We start from the raw sequence: 14,882 nt of genomic DNA, 5'->3' as shown, positions 1-14,882 counted from the left end.
AAGATATCAAGGACCGATGAGTGATTATAGGTTTTTCATTATTATGCAGCTGAATTAAAACCCGGTTAAATTCGGTTAACTAGGCCGTCTACAACTGGTTTTGAAATTTTCTAACCATTAGGGCTTTCAGCCAATTAAAAACGTTAAACAGTTTTTGAATACACGAGCTTATAGGTTTAGGAACACAAGCAGCCTAGTAGTGATTAAGCTGTAGATTTCATGGAATCAGCGTGTCAAGAGAGTAAAGATTAATATAACCGATCAGGTGTAACTTGTTTTGAGGCAAAACGCCTGAATGAATTCCGTTGAAAATGCTTTTCGTAGTTTCCCCTGAACCGCAGCGCCTGAACAACTTGTCTTATGGTGACCGCTGGTGCGATAAGCTGAAAAACAGTCCGGTCTAATCATTGGCCTTCACAATACGAAAATTTTTCCCTATTCAGCGAATTTTAGGGTTGCTGACGTAAATGTTGACTATGCCGTCATTGTCACAATTTTATATTTTCAAGTTAGATATCCAAAACGAACTCTCGAAAATCATGTTGTAGAAGTTTGTCACAGATCTTGTGACCAAAAAAAGCAACTACCCAACCTTTCCAAATGTTTACCCGCATGCAACAGTGTAAGTTCATGGTCATGTTGTCAGCCACAGAGTAAATCATTGACATATCCGATTTGGTAACCGAAGGCAAAGGGTTACCTACGAACACAAGTGTAAGAAACGGACAGCTTAAAATTTGGCCAAATTTTTCTAAATCGAAGTAGCTTATTATGTTATTTAAGGTGTCGAGAATTCAAGTACATATTAGGTAAAGGAAAATGCTTAAGAGTAATGTAATTGAGGTCATGTTATCAGACAAACATTTTTAACAACGATAATAGACAAGAAGTTGTAGTTAGTTAAAATATTACACTTTTGAGATCGTTGATCCTTTGCAGTTCTTCATAGCTGCTGCTTTTTAAAACATCGCCTACTGTATTTATCCCATAAACACATTTTGTGTTTTTTATTTTCAGCCTGAAACTAAGGTAGTCGGAAATTCCGAGATTGTGTTTGAACCAGTCGTCCACAGCAAGGACGCTATTAGTGTGTGGGAAAGTCGTCTCAGCAACAAGTTCGAGAAGGAAAATACGGAAAAGAAACGATTGTCAGTGGGAAAACAACGAAGGTAACTCAAAACATATGATATTACCGTAACTAATATCGAACTTTAATAAGTTTCGAAGTAAGTAAAAAATCGATCTTAAACAACTTTGAAAGCCGTAATCAGACATTTCCTTTTTAGAAGATGTTTGTGTTGTTTTTTCTTTCTTGTCTGTTACTCCTAATATAAAACGGTTCAGTATTTTCAAATTGACACACATGTTGGATAGGCATCTAAAGTTATGCACTGCATCGTTTGACGCTATAGTTGACTCACGGACACAGCCACAAAACGTGATAATGGTATGTCGAAAGTTGCAATAAGGTCACAATGCTATAAAAACGGGCTTACGAAGTCGCTGTGCCATAATAAACGACTTCCAAACATTTGGTCTAACATTTTTCACATTACGAATTTCGCAGTTTCATGGAACGGTAACGGAATGTTCAGTTGTTTGCTGTGATAATACGCTGGTTAGTTTTAACGTCTTGTGAGGCTTCTTATGCGAGAAAGTGCAGATATATGCGAATGAAAACTTTGACATGTTACCGTTCCATGAAAACTTTTTTTTTTTTTTTTTTTTTTTCAATATCTCGAAAAATCATCTGGTTTTTGCTTCGACATGAAAATGAACACTGCCGATCTTATCACAATGAACAGGCCAAAAGTAAATTGACCTTAAATTTTAAATTTTAAATTGCTTTTTCGTTAACGACCAACATGCTGTTTTATGGGAATATGTTTTTATTGAAACAAATGTTTGAAAGCTTTTTTTGACATTTTATAAACCACAAAAAACTGTTTGACTTCACTTTTCCCTTAAGTGGCCCCCTGTAGGCAGACACATGTATATCTTATGAAGGTTGATTGCTGTGTTTGACCTTACACTCATGCTGTTGGTCACATAGCGTTATTTGCCTCTTTTTGACAAAAAAACTATTCACTCAACATCGTTGAACACGTGCTCTGATAAGTTTGTATTTGCTTTTGTTTTAGAAAGTGTAAATAAAGTTTTAAAAGTTCACTAAATTTGTAGCTAGTAAATTTAATTATAAGTTGATAAATGTATGATATGTTTAACTCCTGTAAGTACAGTAAAATGAAACTTTTAAGAGTGGTTTTAGACCTTGTCGTATTACACTTTAAGCGGGTTACAGCCAGTTTTAACGACTTTATTTGGACTTCATCATCTTAGAAGGCAAGGCTTTGAGCTTTGAGCGATATAAACATCCGTGTATATGGACGCTTACAATTAGAAGCTTGGTTTAAATGTACATATTTGTGCTTTGTGCATCAAAGAAACATTTGTAATGTTAAACCAACGGCTGTAACATGTAACGAAAAAATATTGCCTAAAAACATTAATGTTATTGCGGGCTTAATAGAAGTAGTGACACAGAAGCAGTAAAAACAAAATTGTATTTCCTTTTGCAGCACACTTGTTACAAGTTGTAAACCCATAAACTAGTTAAAAGATTATAATTTGTAACTTTAGTGTGACGGATAAGCTCGCTTTTGGTGACAAAAATCACCACAATGGTGTTATAGCGGTGTCATGCACACCTGTGTTATGTCATCAAGCCCTAAAACGTGAAATAAGTCTTCAAATGAGCTCAAAAGCTAATATTTCGCGGCACACTTAATGACTTCTGGCGGTCCGAAGTTTGAGAACTTCTTGTATAAGCCCCAATTTTTTGCACATTTGCGTTGTTTGTGAATGGGTTGCAATGAAACAGAATATGAAAATGTCAATACAGTATTTAAAGACTAGATTTTTCGTGCCTTGCCATATGGGAATGCTTGGGAGACCGGCTATCGGTATCACGCCTTTAATAGGACTGGCGTACTATGATTCAGTGTATTTAAAATATTAAATTTCCATTGTACTAATTGATACCTTGCCTTTAGATACTGAATATGCCGCATATGCGAAATATATATGTCTTGAATTCATAAGGATGAATGACTTGCTGTTTTAAAGAATTTTGAATCGAAAAATATCACAGTTAAAGAATTACGTCACCAAAAACATTTTTCTCATCCAGAGCTGAGTGGGAGGCAAAGCGGCGCGAACGAAGCGAGTCCATCTCTAGTGTGACGTCGTCGAGCAGTGTGATGTCAGATTTGCCTGCGAGCGAAAATATCATACGCGAATCGCTCGGTGTGTCGAATGTACGAAACAGGTAAGACTCAGACATGCTATACTGCGTGAGTGGTGGCTGTCTTGCTGTGCGATTTTGTGGTGTATTTTTTAGTTGTTGGTGGTATACGCCATATTTTAGGACGTCATTTTACCTGTTCTCTACATGGAATTCGTTTAAGTTTAAGTAAATCTTATCATATGATTGCTGAACTTTGGTTCTCTTATTCCATGAAAAACCCATTACACCTATATTCGAAGCGTAAACCCATTAACCGTATTTTAGTCTAAAAAATATGTCACGTTTATATCATCACGTTATAGGAAGAGAAATTAGACATTTTTAAATTATACTATTTTATAGCTTTAATATTAAAGTTAAGTAGCGTTATAGCTGTGAAATAGATTTTGATCAAACGATAATTTTTTTTGCCAAATCACAACAAAATTTCCTTTTAATGGAAATTCCCTCCGCTTGATAACCCCTTCATTAAGCTTATCAAAAGCATTTATTACTTTCATAAACCATGTTTGCATAGCCCTTATGATTTAGTCAAATTTGGTGAACTTATAGAGTGGATTTGTTAAACATATGTTAAGAACCACTGCGCCGTGTACGTATTCGTTTGTAACGTTTTGTTCGTGTTCACAGGACACCTCCAAATGAGATAGAAAACAGGTACAAACACAAACAAACAATAATAATTCTGTTGCCAGACTGCAAAGAATTAGTTTCACCTTAAACTGTAGCAATCTAAATTGCCGAACAGTTTAAGATATTTATCATGCAAACTGCACAATTTCATAACATGCCCACCTTCCATGTCATGTTCAGGTTTTGCCAAAAGTTAAAGCAATGCTTGTTGGTTTTTTCTGCAGAATTTTTACAGACCAAAACAATACAAAACTTTTAGTTTATAATTTTGCATTGAAAATTATAAACTTTGCAAATTCATTTGATTGCATCTGTCACTTTCGACCATGTGTAACTTTGAACTGGAAAAAGAATTAGCTTAATCAGAAACAAAACTTTCACAGAGCTTCACTATAATGAATGCATTCTACTGCAATCACATGTATAACTATATACAAGCTTTTTGGTAGTCTTGTCTGTGACCAAGGTATTTTATGCTACTCTCAAAGAAACGACCTTACAATGACATTCTCTTCTATGAGTTTATAAAAGCGAAATGCATATTGATTTTTTAACAATAAAACATAGCGACTGATTTTAAAATTTTACTTTGTTGTTTACTTCTATTGGTTGATTACAGTAAATAATATTTTTTTTGCTGAAAACATTTTACAAAAAATAAAATTATCTCGATCAATAAATTAATATCCAAAGCAACTGAATTTGGAGAGCTGGTGCTTGCAATGAAGTGCACAATAACATTGGCCTTGGATCTTGTGCGACATATTTAGAGATATTGCCAACAGAATCCATTTATGCAATGTTTTTCGATGACTAAAAAAGAACCAACTCAAAAATTATCCCTATACCCTTTCATTTTTCCATGCATGTCGCATCTTCCGTAGCACATTGAAAATTCAACACCATGTTCGGCATTACGCGTATGACGTCATCCTATGCGATTGACGTCATACCCCAGACACCGACTGACAACTTGTGCTTGACATTCGCGCCCACGCTGTTACTTAACGCTGACATCCAAAATTGGCTTTGGGCTATTCAAATCTACATCCGCCTCCACATTAAATGATTGACATCCAATGTACGATGATCTTAGTGCTGCAAAAGGTTAAATGCACATCGAATGTATTCCTAATGCGTTGTGCAAAGAGATTGATGCAAAAATCTGTCCATTTTACGCAACAATGATAACAAAAGATTTCATATCAATATCTTCCCGTTTATAAACCAATTTGGGACGTATATGATCAACCTAATAGCAAACAACTAAACATGTTCTTTGATGTTTTCCATCACCAAACAATACACAGACCAGGAAAAATAGCAAACAGCATATTAGCCTTGTGCTCTCAAGGTTTCGTGTTCTAATCCCATCCCAACCACGTGGTTTCCTGTGCAAGAAACTTTACCGAAACAAACATACGGAACTTTATTACGTATACAGTTCTAATTAAGCATGTAATCTAACAAATGTTTTGTTATTTCATGGGCATGCTTTTTTAGTTTGTAAACCTTGCAACGATACATAATTCCCCGGTTTTCAGGTGGAAAGATATGGAGCACAGCACAAAGAAACAACCACCTGCAGTTTCTCCAAAACCGCCGACGTCCAGACGAACTCAATCCTTTACGGTAAAGTCCGCGTCGCCATACAGAAGTTTTGGGCGAATTTCAAACTCTCCTAAGCCCGAACCCGTCAACAGTCACGTGACATTTACGCAGTCGCGCCCAGGAGAGAGTCAGATCGACCGAGAGATAAGGGAGGCTGCGGAGCGCGAGGAGATGTGGAGAACGGAGAAGAAGAGAAGCGGTAAGATGCAGCGCGACTTTGGCTTTATTTGGAGCCCTAATTTCGCAGCTTGTTAAAATTTTGTTTCAAATTAAAAAAAGACATGAATATCGAGATTCAAACCTAGTGATTAAATTTTCAAAAAAGGGGAGTAATTTTACCGTTCTTTTTCCTCGTTTTGTAAATACATAACAATGTAAAGATGTAAAAAGAATATTTTTAAGTTTGAGTTAATGCTTTCTACCATTTTGTAAGTGAGAATCTAAAAATGTCCCACAATTTTATACCGTAACCAACTCACATAAACGCGTGTGTTGGTCTCATTCGTTTCTGCTTGCAATAACAATCATGTTAGTAGGCCAAATGGTGTTTCCAGTAAATCGGTAGGATATAGAATAAAAGAAATAGAAAATCTATAGGAAAGCCACCTTTCTAATTACGATGTACCTTGTGTCACTTAAGGTAGCATAGGGTGCACACTTTATTATTCCAACAAGGCATTCAAATAACTCAAACTGCTACAACGCGTTGTAACCTGTAATCTGATCTTTTTTTCATACCTCCTTCGTCATAACTATACGTCACGCGGGTTTATGACATCAGACACAAATTGTTGCAGAGTCATCAGATCAAGAGCCAGCAAGGTCACCGACTCCCAACCAAACCCCTAATGAAGAAATTTCACAACATCCAGCCGAGCAACCTGTCTCGCATACCACACATAGCGGGTAAATATATTACGTGTTATTGGAGAGCGCTCTCGGCCATTATGAAATAGCGCGTCTTCTGTCTGTTGTATATGTGAAATAAATAAGCGGTTAGGTTTTGTAAAGTGAAGATGGCTGTTGGATTTTAACACGCAGTTGCCTCTGGCGTTTTTTGAGTTCGCATTCCTGTTATGTGTTTGGTTTTTGGAAATGCATAATGACTGAACGCTTTTAAATAAGTTATGCTTTATAGAAATAGGTCTTTTAATACTTACATATGTGGTTAATAAACATAATCTCTTACTATATAAGCTATTGCTGCCAGGCATGATTTTAAGTTTATAGAGCTCTTCTGGTAATTGTAGTTTTCTTCCGATGTTTCGAACTCCCATACAGGCCGCCTTCATCGGGGTAAATAACACTGAATGCGCCTAGTACAGTGCACGAAAATCTTACTAAATCTACAGATAAAATATTTTAATACTATAGTTCTGTCTCATTTTTCTTGGATAACCATGTTGCACTCTTTTATTGTGTGCACTTTTATTATGACATCAGAAACAACGATGAGGTTGTCGTCGCCAAAAAAGTGCCCGTTGAAGAAGCCCTTGTAACGCCGATCAAAGTTCGCTCTCAAACTATGCCCAACCTTGACTTGAACGTCCTGAACCACGTGGTCCCTGACGATGAGGACGACAAGAGGCCGACGGTCGACACCGACGCGGCCGACACAGGTGCCGATTCTGGCATCGAATGCAACGTCACAAACGCTGTGACGCGCTCTGACGTGGCATCGCCGTCATCAGAGGAGGGACAGTATCCGAACAGCTCGGTAGCGCCACACAGCGGCCACGATGAAGATTACGCGTCATCGGAGCTCTCTGCTACGTCACAAGATTCCCACGTTTCAAAGGTATATCACATACTTATTTCCGCAGGATCATGTGAATCTGTAAAAACATTTCGTGAGTCCGTGACCAACTCACAACGTACAAAAATATTTTTCAACTTCATGACGTTTTCTTGACTATTTTTTTGTTAAAAAATCAACGAATGGTTGTGCTGAGGCAAAAACAATGCGAGAAGAAATAAAGCTATAATACCTCCCAACACATTAAATACAACGTTTGTTTCAAAGGAGCAACCTTCCTCAGTAAGAAGTCCCCGGGCTCTACCCACTGTGCTCTCACCTAAAGGTTGGAATCCAAAACCACAAATGATCAGCCCAGTTTCACCTTTACCATCATCCGAGGTACGTTCCCTGTTGTTTGCGTTTTTGTTTGAAAAATAATGTAATGGCTTGCACGTGCATATTAATGTATTTACACTACACACAATGCACACTTCGTTTTGAAAGAATGTGATTCTCGTTTAAATAAGTAAACGTGTCAAATTGAAGTTTTCATATTTTCTAAAAAAAATGCTTAGTCAAGATTGCTTTCACAATTTTAGGCACGGTAGCAACGTACTGTTAATTTTTAAAAAGGCTACAAGCAATAAGTTTATCTAAATTTTAGATCTGTTTACACAATTAGCACATAAAGAAAAAATAACGTGTAGGGCGGGAAACTTGGCCGAATGGCCTGGCGCGCCTGACCCATATACAAAACCTGATCGGGTTTCGTCCCCGGGAGTATCCTGGGTTCGAATCCCGTGAACGACAAAGGGCAATTTTCAGTTCTCGGACTGCCGCCTGATTGTCGAAAAATACAATGAAAAAAACGTGTAGTTGAATTTTACCTTCCAAAGCGACAGATTCGTCAGAGTTACTGCTCATCAGCCCGAACCCAGTTATTATTTGAGTTGATGAAATTACGACACAAATGGGATCAAGCATAAAGTCAGACCCGAATTAAGCCCGTTTTTGTTAAACTTAAACCCTATAACCTAACCCGAAAACGGCCCGACAACTTTGCCAAGTGAAAAGAGAAAAAAAATCAATAACTTGTCTTGTGTTAAAGCCTTGGCTTTTGGTACTTAGTACAGTTACCTCAAATCTACTTATTTTAATGCAGAGGTCGTTTGTTGTGAACAACCACAACAATCAAAGTTTCCCACCACCACCCGCCTCTATTACGAACGGACACTCAGAGCAGGAAGAAGAAGAGAAAAAAGATTCGGTTCCTGAACTAAGCTCCCAGAAGCAGGAAGAATCGGATCCAACTTCTCCAGGAGGTTAGGAATATTTGTTGTAATCAAAAGGGACTGTGTTCGGTTTTTTTGTAAGCTACTGCACGAAAGAATCAACCCAGTACCCCAAGTTCTAACTAATATAAAGCAAGTAATGTTTGGTTACTGGTGGTAAAATGTCCATGGGACGTTAATGTGTATTACATTGATTGAGAAGTGCTGGTATAACATAGGCACTTTGTCAAAAGTTTGTTTTACCAATGATCCAAACACCAAAACCGTTTAAAACCGAAAGAAATGTGAAAATACGTTAACCAGCATTCATTGTTAAAAAAACATTGCGTCTAAATCATTTGCAATATTTTTTCATAGGAAGCAAAACCACGATGGTTGTGACTCGCCAGCGTTCCGGTCCATCGTTTGAAATCCTGTCGAGCAAAAGTCGTCTACAAACTATAATGGAACTGGAAATAAAAGAAGCGGCTGTAAGTTCAAGTTTCAAACGCTGTGCAAAACTTGTGATGATATTTATTGTACCACTCGGTTCCACCCTGTTCTTATCAAACAATTAAAAGAAATCAATCTCGTTTTACATGACATACTTTCATCCAATAGGTCATTGCTGCCAATACTCGGTTATATTTACATGTACTTATAGCATTTGAACGCCCAATGTAGCGGAAACAAAGTCCAAACTAAGCCCAAAAGTACAGAAAAGACAAGTTCTTTTGTAATAAAATGCATACTATGTGTGCATTGAACTAGGACCATTTGATATCAAACGTTTACTAACTTAGTTAAAATATAACTAAAATGGTTTTAGAAACGAGAAGAAGAGTGGAAAAACAAGCAGCAACTTGTCGAAAGTCGTTCTGTCGAAGGATCACCGGCGCCAACTCCAACTCCCACATCACCTGTAGTTCAAAAGAGAGAACCACCTAAAACTCCACCAGTTGTGCACAGGAGACCAGTGAAAGTTTTACCAAACGGAGGCAAGTTTTCTATGTATTAGGAAAAAAGCATAGTTTGTTGAGTACTACAGCCATTAACCTATGTTGGCATCAGATTAGCGCTGAAAAGGTTCTAAATAATCCCAAAGGAATGCAGGGCAGAATTATACAGGTATAAAACAGTTACCACTAAAAGAGTTTGGCGACATGTGCAAGCCTATTTCTGTTTCAAAATATTATGAAACAAGTTTAACGATTGGTTCTGTTTTTTTGTGTGAAAGGAAGGCGGAGATATATTGGGAACTCTTCCCAAAAGTTTAAATCCTTTTCAATTCTACCCAACTTTACATTTGTCCGCTTTTCGTGTGTCAGTATATATTTACAGAAAGAAATATAAAATAAAATGCATTCTACAGACGTAAACGAAAAATTGGAGGCCCAGAAACAAAAGGAGCTTTCTGACTCTGCCACCAAACCAATTGTGACAAGCTCCACTGCCGAATATAAAAAGAAATCTGTAAGTTTTGCGCCCTTGCCTTGTTGAAACACAGACAATTTGTACATAACGAATTTTTGTAGCAATCGCACAGTTTTTTAATCAGTACAAAATCATTATGAATTTCAGTTTAGGTTTGGGCCTAAACAGTTCGTTAATAGTTTCCTACATATACTACAATTTTCACCAATTGATCATACTGAATGGCCTGAAATGTTTTGTTGGGGTAACATAGGAGCCGATTTTGGCCGTAAATTAGACAAAAATTGTATGACCAATGTTGTACATTGCTTTGTAACACTGTATTTTTTCAAATCAGGTGGTCTTAGCAAATCGGGTTCATCGGCGAAAAAGTAACCTGGCAATGCAATGGGAAGCTGGAAAGTTTAAAAATCACGAAGAAGAAGAAGAAGAATGAAAAGTTTCTCAACTTCCCAAACCCAAAAACACTAAGATAAAAGAGTGAACAGGCCGAAATCTGCATACTGACAGAATCGCTCCTGGCGTGGTTTGAATCCAATGTATTTTATCCGCTACTTTATAATCCGGCCGCAGTTCCGAAGTTTTTTTTTGCCGCATCGAAGCTTGTACATTTTTCGCGCTTTTGCAAACGTTGTTTCGCCTACATTTTGTGCTGCAAGCTTTTTGTCCGCTATCGAGCCGCATGCAGTAACACCTGGCGAGTTTCGTCTATCTTTCGACTTCTATGATGTCTGTATTCAGAATAGCTTATTTCCTTGTCAATGTACATACGCGTCAAATAAATATAAAAGTTTTGAACAAAATGGTGTGTTTGAATATATTTTATTCATCTGTATGCAATGTAGCTAAAACATGACCCAAGGACTCCCAACAGTTCAAAATATTATAGTAACCGGCATGACTATTTCAACCTGCCTAAGTGGTGAAGCTGACATAATCGCTTGTGTCTGTACAACTTTAAATATTTTCAGACTTTTGGCCGCTTGGGATGAACCACGTACAAACAATTTTATTTTAATATAGGGATCATGGATTAAAAAGTTTTGTGGTCACTACAGAAACGTTGTTGCCAAACTAAAAAAAAACGCCAAACTCGAAAACGGGAAAAAGCTCAGGGCAACATGTAACAAAATTCGCTATGTAGGCTAACCTTGAAACTTTCGCATCGTTACTTTTTATCAAAACATAAATATCTTTCTTATGGAAGTCGAGTGATGGCGATAAAGTTTAAAACTAGACTAGGCCTAACGGGTATAAACCAGTTGATGATATAAGCTATTGCTGCCAGGCATAATGTATGACCAAGTATTGCTCATCCAGCAGTTTTATTGTAAACAATTGACGTTTCGACGTCCTATACAAGACGCCTTCATCAGGAACCCCAAATATTCTCACCCCAAATAGCCCTAACCGTCAGCATATTTCCAAAATGTAATCTATTTCGCATATGGGGCTTTTTTAACCAATCACAGGTATCGTTTTCACCGCCGCTTCGTCAGTCCAAACCAATCAGAGAACACTTTGCCTTTGACCAATCACAGGACACGATGCGTGACAACTGACAACCATGCAATCAACTTATTTTAAATTTTAAGTTCCGTTTCGCAGGTGCAGCTTTTTTATTAGCATTGCTTAGAGTTATGCCAGTTTAAGCATATGTATGTAGTTTTAATGGTAATAGCATTGTTTATAGTGATGCCAGTGTAAGCGTACTATGCGTGTAGTTTTAATAGTAATGGTAATTAAATTTAAAAAAACTGAACTTTAGTTGTTGTGTAGGCAAAACCATAGACTTTTAAAGTTGCAGCTAAAACTAAAAAAATAGAAGCACAACATTTCGTAGAAGCACTTGCTGGATTGGTAGTAACAAAAGAAAGAACCGAAATGTTTTTTGGAGGAAAAAACTTCAGCAGAAGAATAGTCAAATTGGCTTGGATAGAGTGGACAGTCTTTCTGCAGATGTGAAATCTCTGATACAAGCTGGAATTCCAAGTTGTCTTTGTACCAGCAAAAATTTATCCAAATCTGACCTTGAATTTTTGTCAAAAAATTGGTTTGGTCAACCAATCTGACGACTGGGGGTTGGTCCAAATTTTGACCGTGTATCAAGCCAAATTGGGGACAGCTATGTCAATGAAATTAATTATTTGAGCCCTAATTTATACCGATTTAATTTCCAATAAATGTGTATCAAACATTTTCTAGTCCTAAAAAATTCCAACATAAAACCAGTGCAATTAAATTCAACACTCTATGCCTTGTATCTATAAATGTTTAAGTCAAACTTAACAACGAGGCAACTTAACAAATGCAATCAAATAGGACCAAGTTGCTTGTAGCAGATAAAGAAGTGCAGTTGCCAACAACCACTCTTATCCAAAGCACACTATTTCAGGATTGAATGCTGTATCATTGTAGGACATTTATTGTTGCCGCATGGAAGTATGCTTAAGCCTCAGCATTTTCGACGATGTTTGTGTCATGATTAATTTGATCATGAACATATCATAACTCAATAGAACAATCTTCACAAGAGATTGTATATATTTATGTATCATTTCTGAAAAAAAGAACCTCTACATTGCCAAAACTATCAAACTTCGGAAAGGATAGACTACAGAAAAAGTCTGGCTGACCTGACACAAGCATTTCAAAATTTATGTTTAATGTATAATTGGGGTCTTAAAAAAGTTATTTCAGATTGACGCAGTGCATTCCAGTGTGTCAGATTGACACAGTTCATTCCAAAAATGTTTTAATCTGTATGTATTGTCTCAAAAGATTATGAAAAGTATTGTTACATTTTAAAGATCTGTTAACTTGTGAAACTAATATGTGCAACTTGTTTCATATTGGTGATAAAATGTGATTAATGTTTGTTTAATAAAAATGAAATGGTTTTGGATATTTGTGGAAAGAAAAGACAACAAATTAAAATTGACTGCTTGCTTATGGTTAAACACTATGCCTGCCTTTTTTAAAGTCATCATTATGCTTGCCATTTTCCAGTTTATTAATTACACATATACGACCACAAGACTCACGAAGGCAGTGCAATTCGGGAGGCTTATACAGGACACTTTAACGGATACACTGCAGAAAATGAAAAATTTGGTGTACTGGGTAAATTGGTAGTGAACAAAAAGGTTTTTCAGGCCTAAATTTTTTTAATGACAACAAGGTCAAGGCAACCAGTAGTTTTGACACCAATATAAACAACACTAGTTTTTGACAAGGATATTAATGTGAGGTTTCCAACATGTTTATACAATCATACTATACCAAAATCTAAAATAGAATGATGGTATTTCATTTTGTTATTTCCAACTATTGACCACGAAAGCTTTCGTTTACACATTTTAAATATATATCTTTTACAGAACCTCAGGATTTGATACATGTGTTTTGCCCCACCATAACTTAAATGAGTGCTTTTTGGAAGGAGGTGCATAGGCAATTATTGTTCTGTACTTGCCAAAAACAATTTTAGGACAGATTGGAGAGGTCAACAAATCAACTGACATGGGCCTATATGCTATTAAAAAAACTAAATGCAAAAAATAGCACCCACAAACACTTGGTTACAAGAAAATAACACAGCATTTGAACTGGGTATTTGTATAATCCAAAGGTTGTTAACAACAAAAGATGTCAACTCATTACAGAATTGATAGTACACTGCAAAAAATAATGGCTCACTATTGAGCCATAAGGACCAACCTTTAACTGTACTGACTCATTTTTCCCTTATTTTTTGACTGGAAATGAGCCGAAACCATTTTTAATTTTCAGCCAACAAACTTTTAGTGTGAAAGTAGAAACATGGCTCATTACAAGCCGATACTGGATTGATATAAGCCATGTTTAAAAAGATTTTAAAAATGGGCCATTCCAAACCATTTTTGGCTTGAATTCAGCCTTTTTTATTTTTTGGCTTCATAGCTAGCTAATTTTTTTTGCAGTGTAAGATTATACTGCTGATCACTGTAAACATTTTGGAAGTTTAAGCAGTATGTTGATTTCAGATATTTATGTCATTTAAAGTATGGTAAGTGATGGTGATTATAGGTCTCTATAGCCTTACAGCCTTTTAAAAGTAGCTTTAAATATAAAAGACCAGCCCTCATTGTTGCCATTACATGCAAGCATTGCATTTTAGTAAACATGAACACTTCTATCTTGCTGCTTGCTTTATCCGCGCTGTTGTTTTCACGATGCGATGGTATCTAAATCAAAATTGCATATATTTCTCTGAATGTAGCCTGTGTGCTGCTGTGCAAAATATCAGTAATTTTACAAAGAGAAAAATATAATCAGTCTAGTTTATTGCAATACATTATATACTGGTCATTACCTGCACTTTTGTACTGAATGCTTCCATTTTCGCCATATTTTCAAAATAAAATATTATTTTGACTTGAAAAAGCAGTGACGACCTTACAACATCAAAAATACGCAAAGTAAACCACTACGCAACGGCCTACGTGACGTAACGAAAGTCCGCAAAAATCCGTCCCTCTGATTGGTTAAAAAAGCCCCATATGCGAAATAGATTACATTTTGGAAATATGCTAACCGTCAACATCGCAGCCAATGTCGCACACACAAAAGTTAACAGCTAATTATTTGCAGGTTTGCTGTCACGTGTCAGAAAGTATTTACATGTTGGCCACAGTGGTCACAACGGGCCTCTTCGGGTTTCTTCGAATTTACTTAGCTTAAACCAGTTATATTGTGATGTATGCATTTGATAAAAACATGCTCATAAAACATTGCTATGCCGTTGTGACATAACTTAATTGTGCATTGTAAACTGCCATAGTCAGCATAAAAAAATCAGAAGCCAGGCCCAGGGACAAATACATTACAGTGCTTATAGTGGTCTGGA

At 36.6% G+C, this 14,882-nt stretch overlaps 1 protein-coding gene and 1 long non-coding RNA gene across 7 annotated transcripts in view; one reads left to right on the top strand and one right to left on the bottom strand.

Annotated features, from left to right (window-relative positions):
• The window catches only part of LOC145224574 (uncharacterized), a 43,670-nt gene extending 32,873 nt beyond the window's left edge, over positions 1-10,797 (top strand). For 4 of the 6 annotated variants that reach the window (XM_080091106.1, XM_080091104.1, XM_080091110.1 and 1 more), the window contains 12 exons: positions 1,018-1,169; positions 3,191-3,328; positions 3,938-3,964; positions 5,485-5,750; positions 6,349-6,457; positions 6,995-7,349; positions 7,575-7,688; positions 8,452-8,611; positions 8,939-9,051; positions 9,390-9,558; positions 9,933-10,033; positions 10,332-10,797. In XM_080091106.1, the coding sequence (XP_079947232.1) occupies positions 1,018-1,169; positions 3,191-3,328; positions 3,938-3,964; positions 5,485-5,750; positions 6,349-6,457; positions 6,995-7,349; positions 7,575-7,688; positions 8,452-8,611; positions 8,939-9,051; positions 9,390-9,558; positions 9,933-10,033; positions 10,332-10,430 (1,803 nt within the window). In that variant the 3' untranslated portion in view covers positions 10,431-10,797. The remainder of the gene's footprint in view (positions 1-1,017; positions 1,170-3,190; positions 3,329-3,937; positions 3,965-5,484; positions 5,751-6,348; positions 6,458-6,994; positions 7,350-7,574; positions 7,689-8,451; positions 8,612-8,938; positions 9,052-9,389; positions 9,559-9,932; positions 10,034-10,331) is intronic. The other 2 variants (XM_080091105.1, XM_080091107.1) reach the window with 2 other exon arrangements.
• Positions 10,798-12,983: 2,186 nt separating this feature from the next.
• LOC145223354 (uncharacterized) lies at positions 12,984-14,803 on the bottom strand. Its single transcript, XR_013859467.1, has 2 exons — positions 14,349-14,803; positions 12,984-14,220 (listed from the first exon to the last, which is right to left on the bottom strand). It is a non-coding gene; the product is annotated as an uncharacterized LOC145223354 (long non-coding RNA).
• Positions 14,804-14,882: the final 79 nt, after the last annotated feature.

The sequence above is a fragment of the Phallusia mammillata genome, chromosome 4 (genome assembly GCF_965637545.1).
Source record: "Phallusia mammillata chromosome 4, kaPhaMamm4.hap1.1, whole genome shotgun sequence".
In the NCBI taxonomy this organism is placed as follows: domain Eukaryota; kingdom Metazoa; phylum Chordata; class Ascidiacea; order Phlebobranchia; family Ascidiidae; genus Phallusia; species Phallusia mammillata.
Note: the sequence above shows the minus strand (reverse complement) of the source record. Positions and strands in the feature narration are given on the sequence as shown.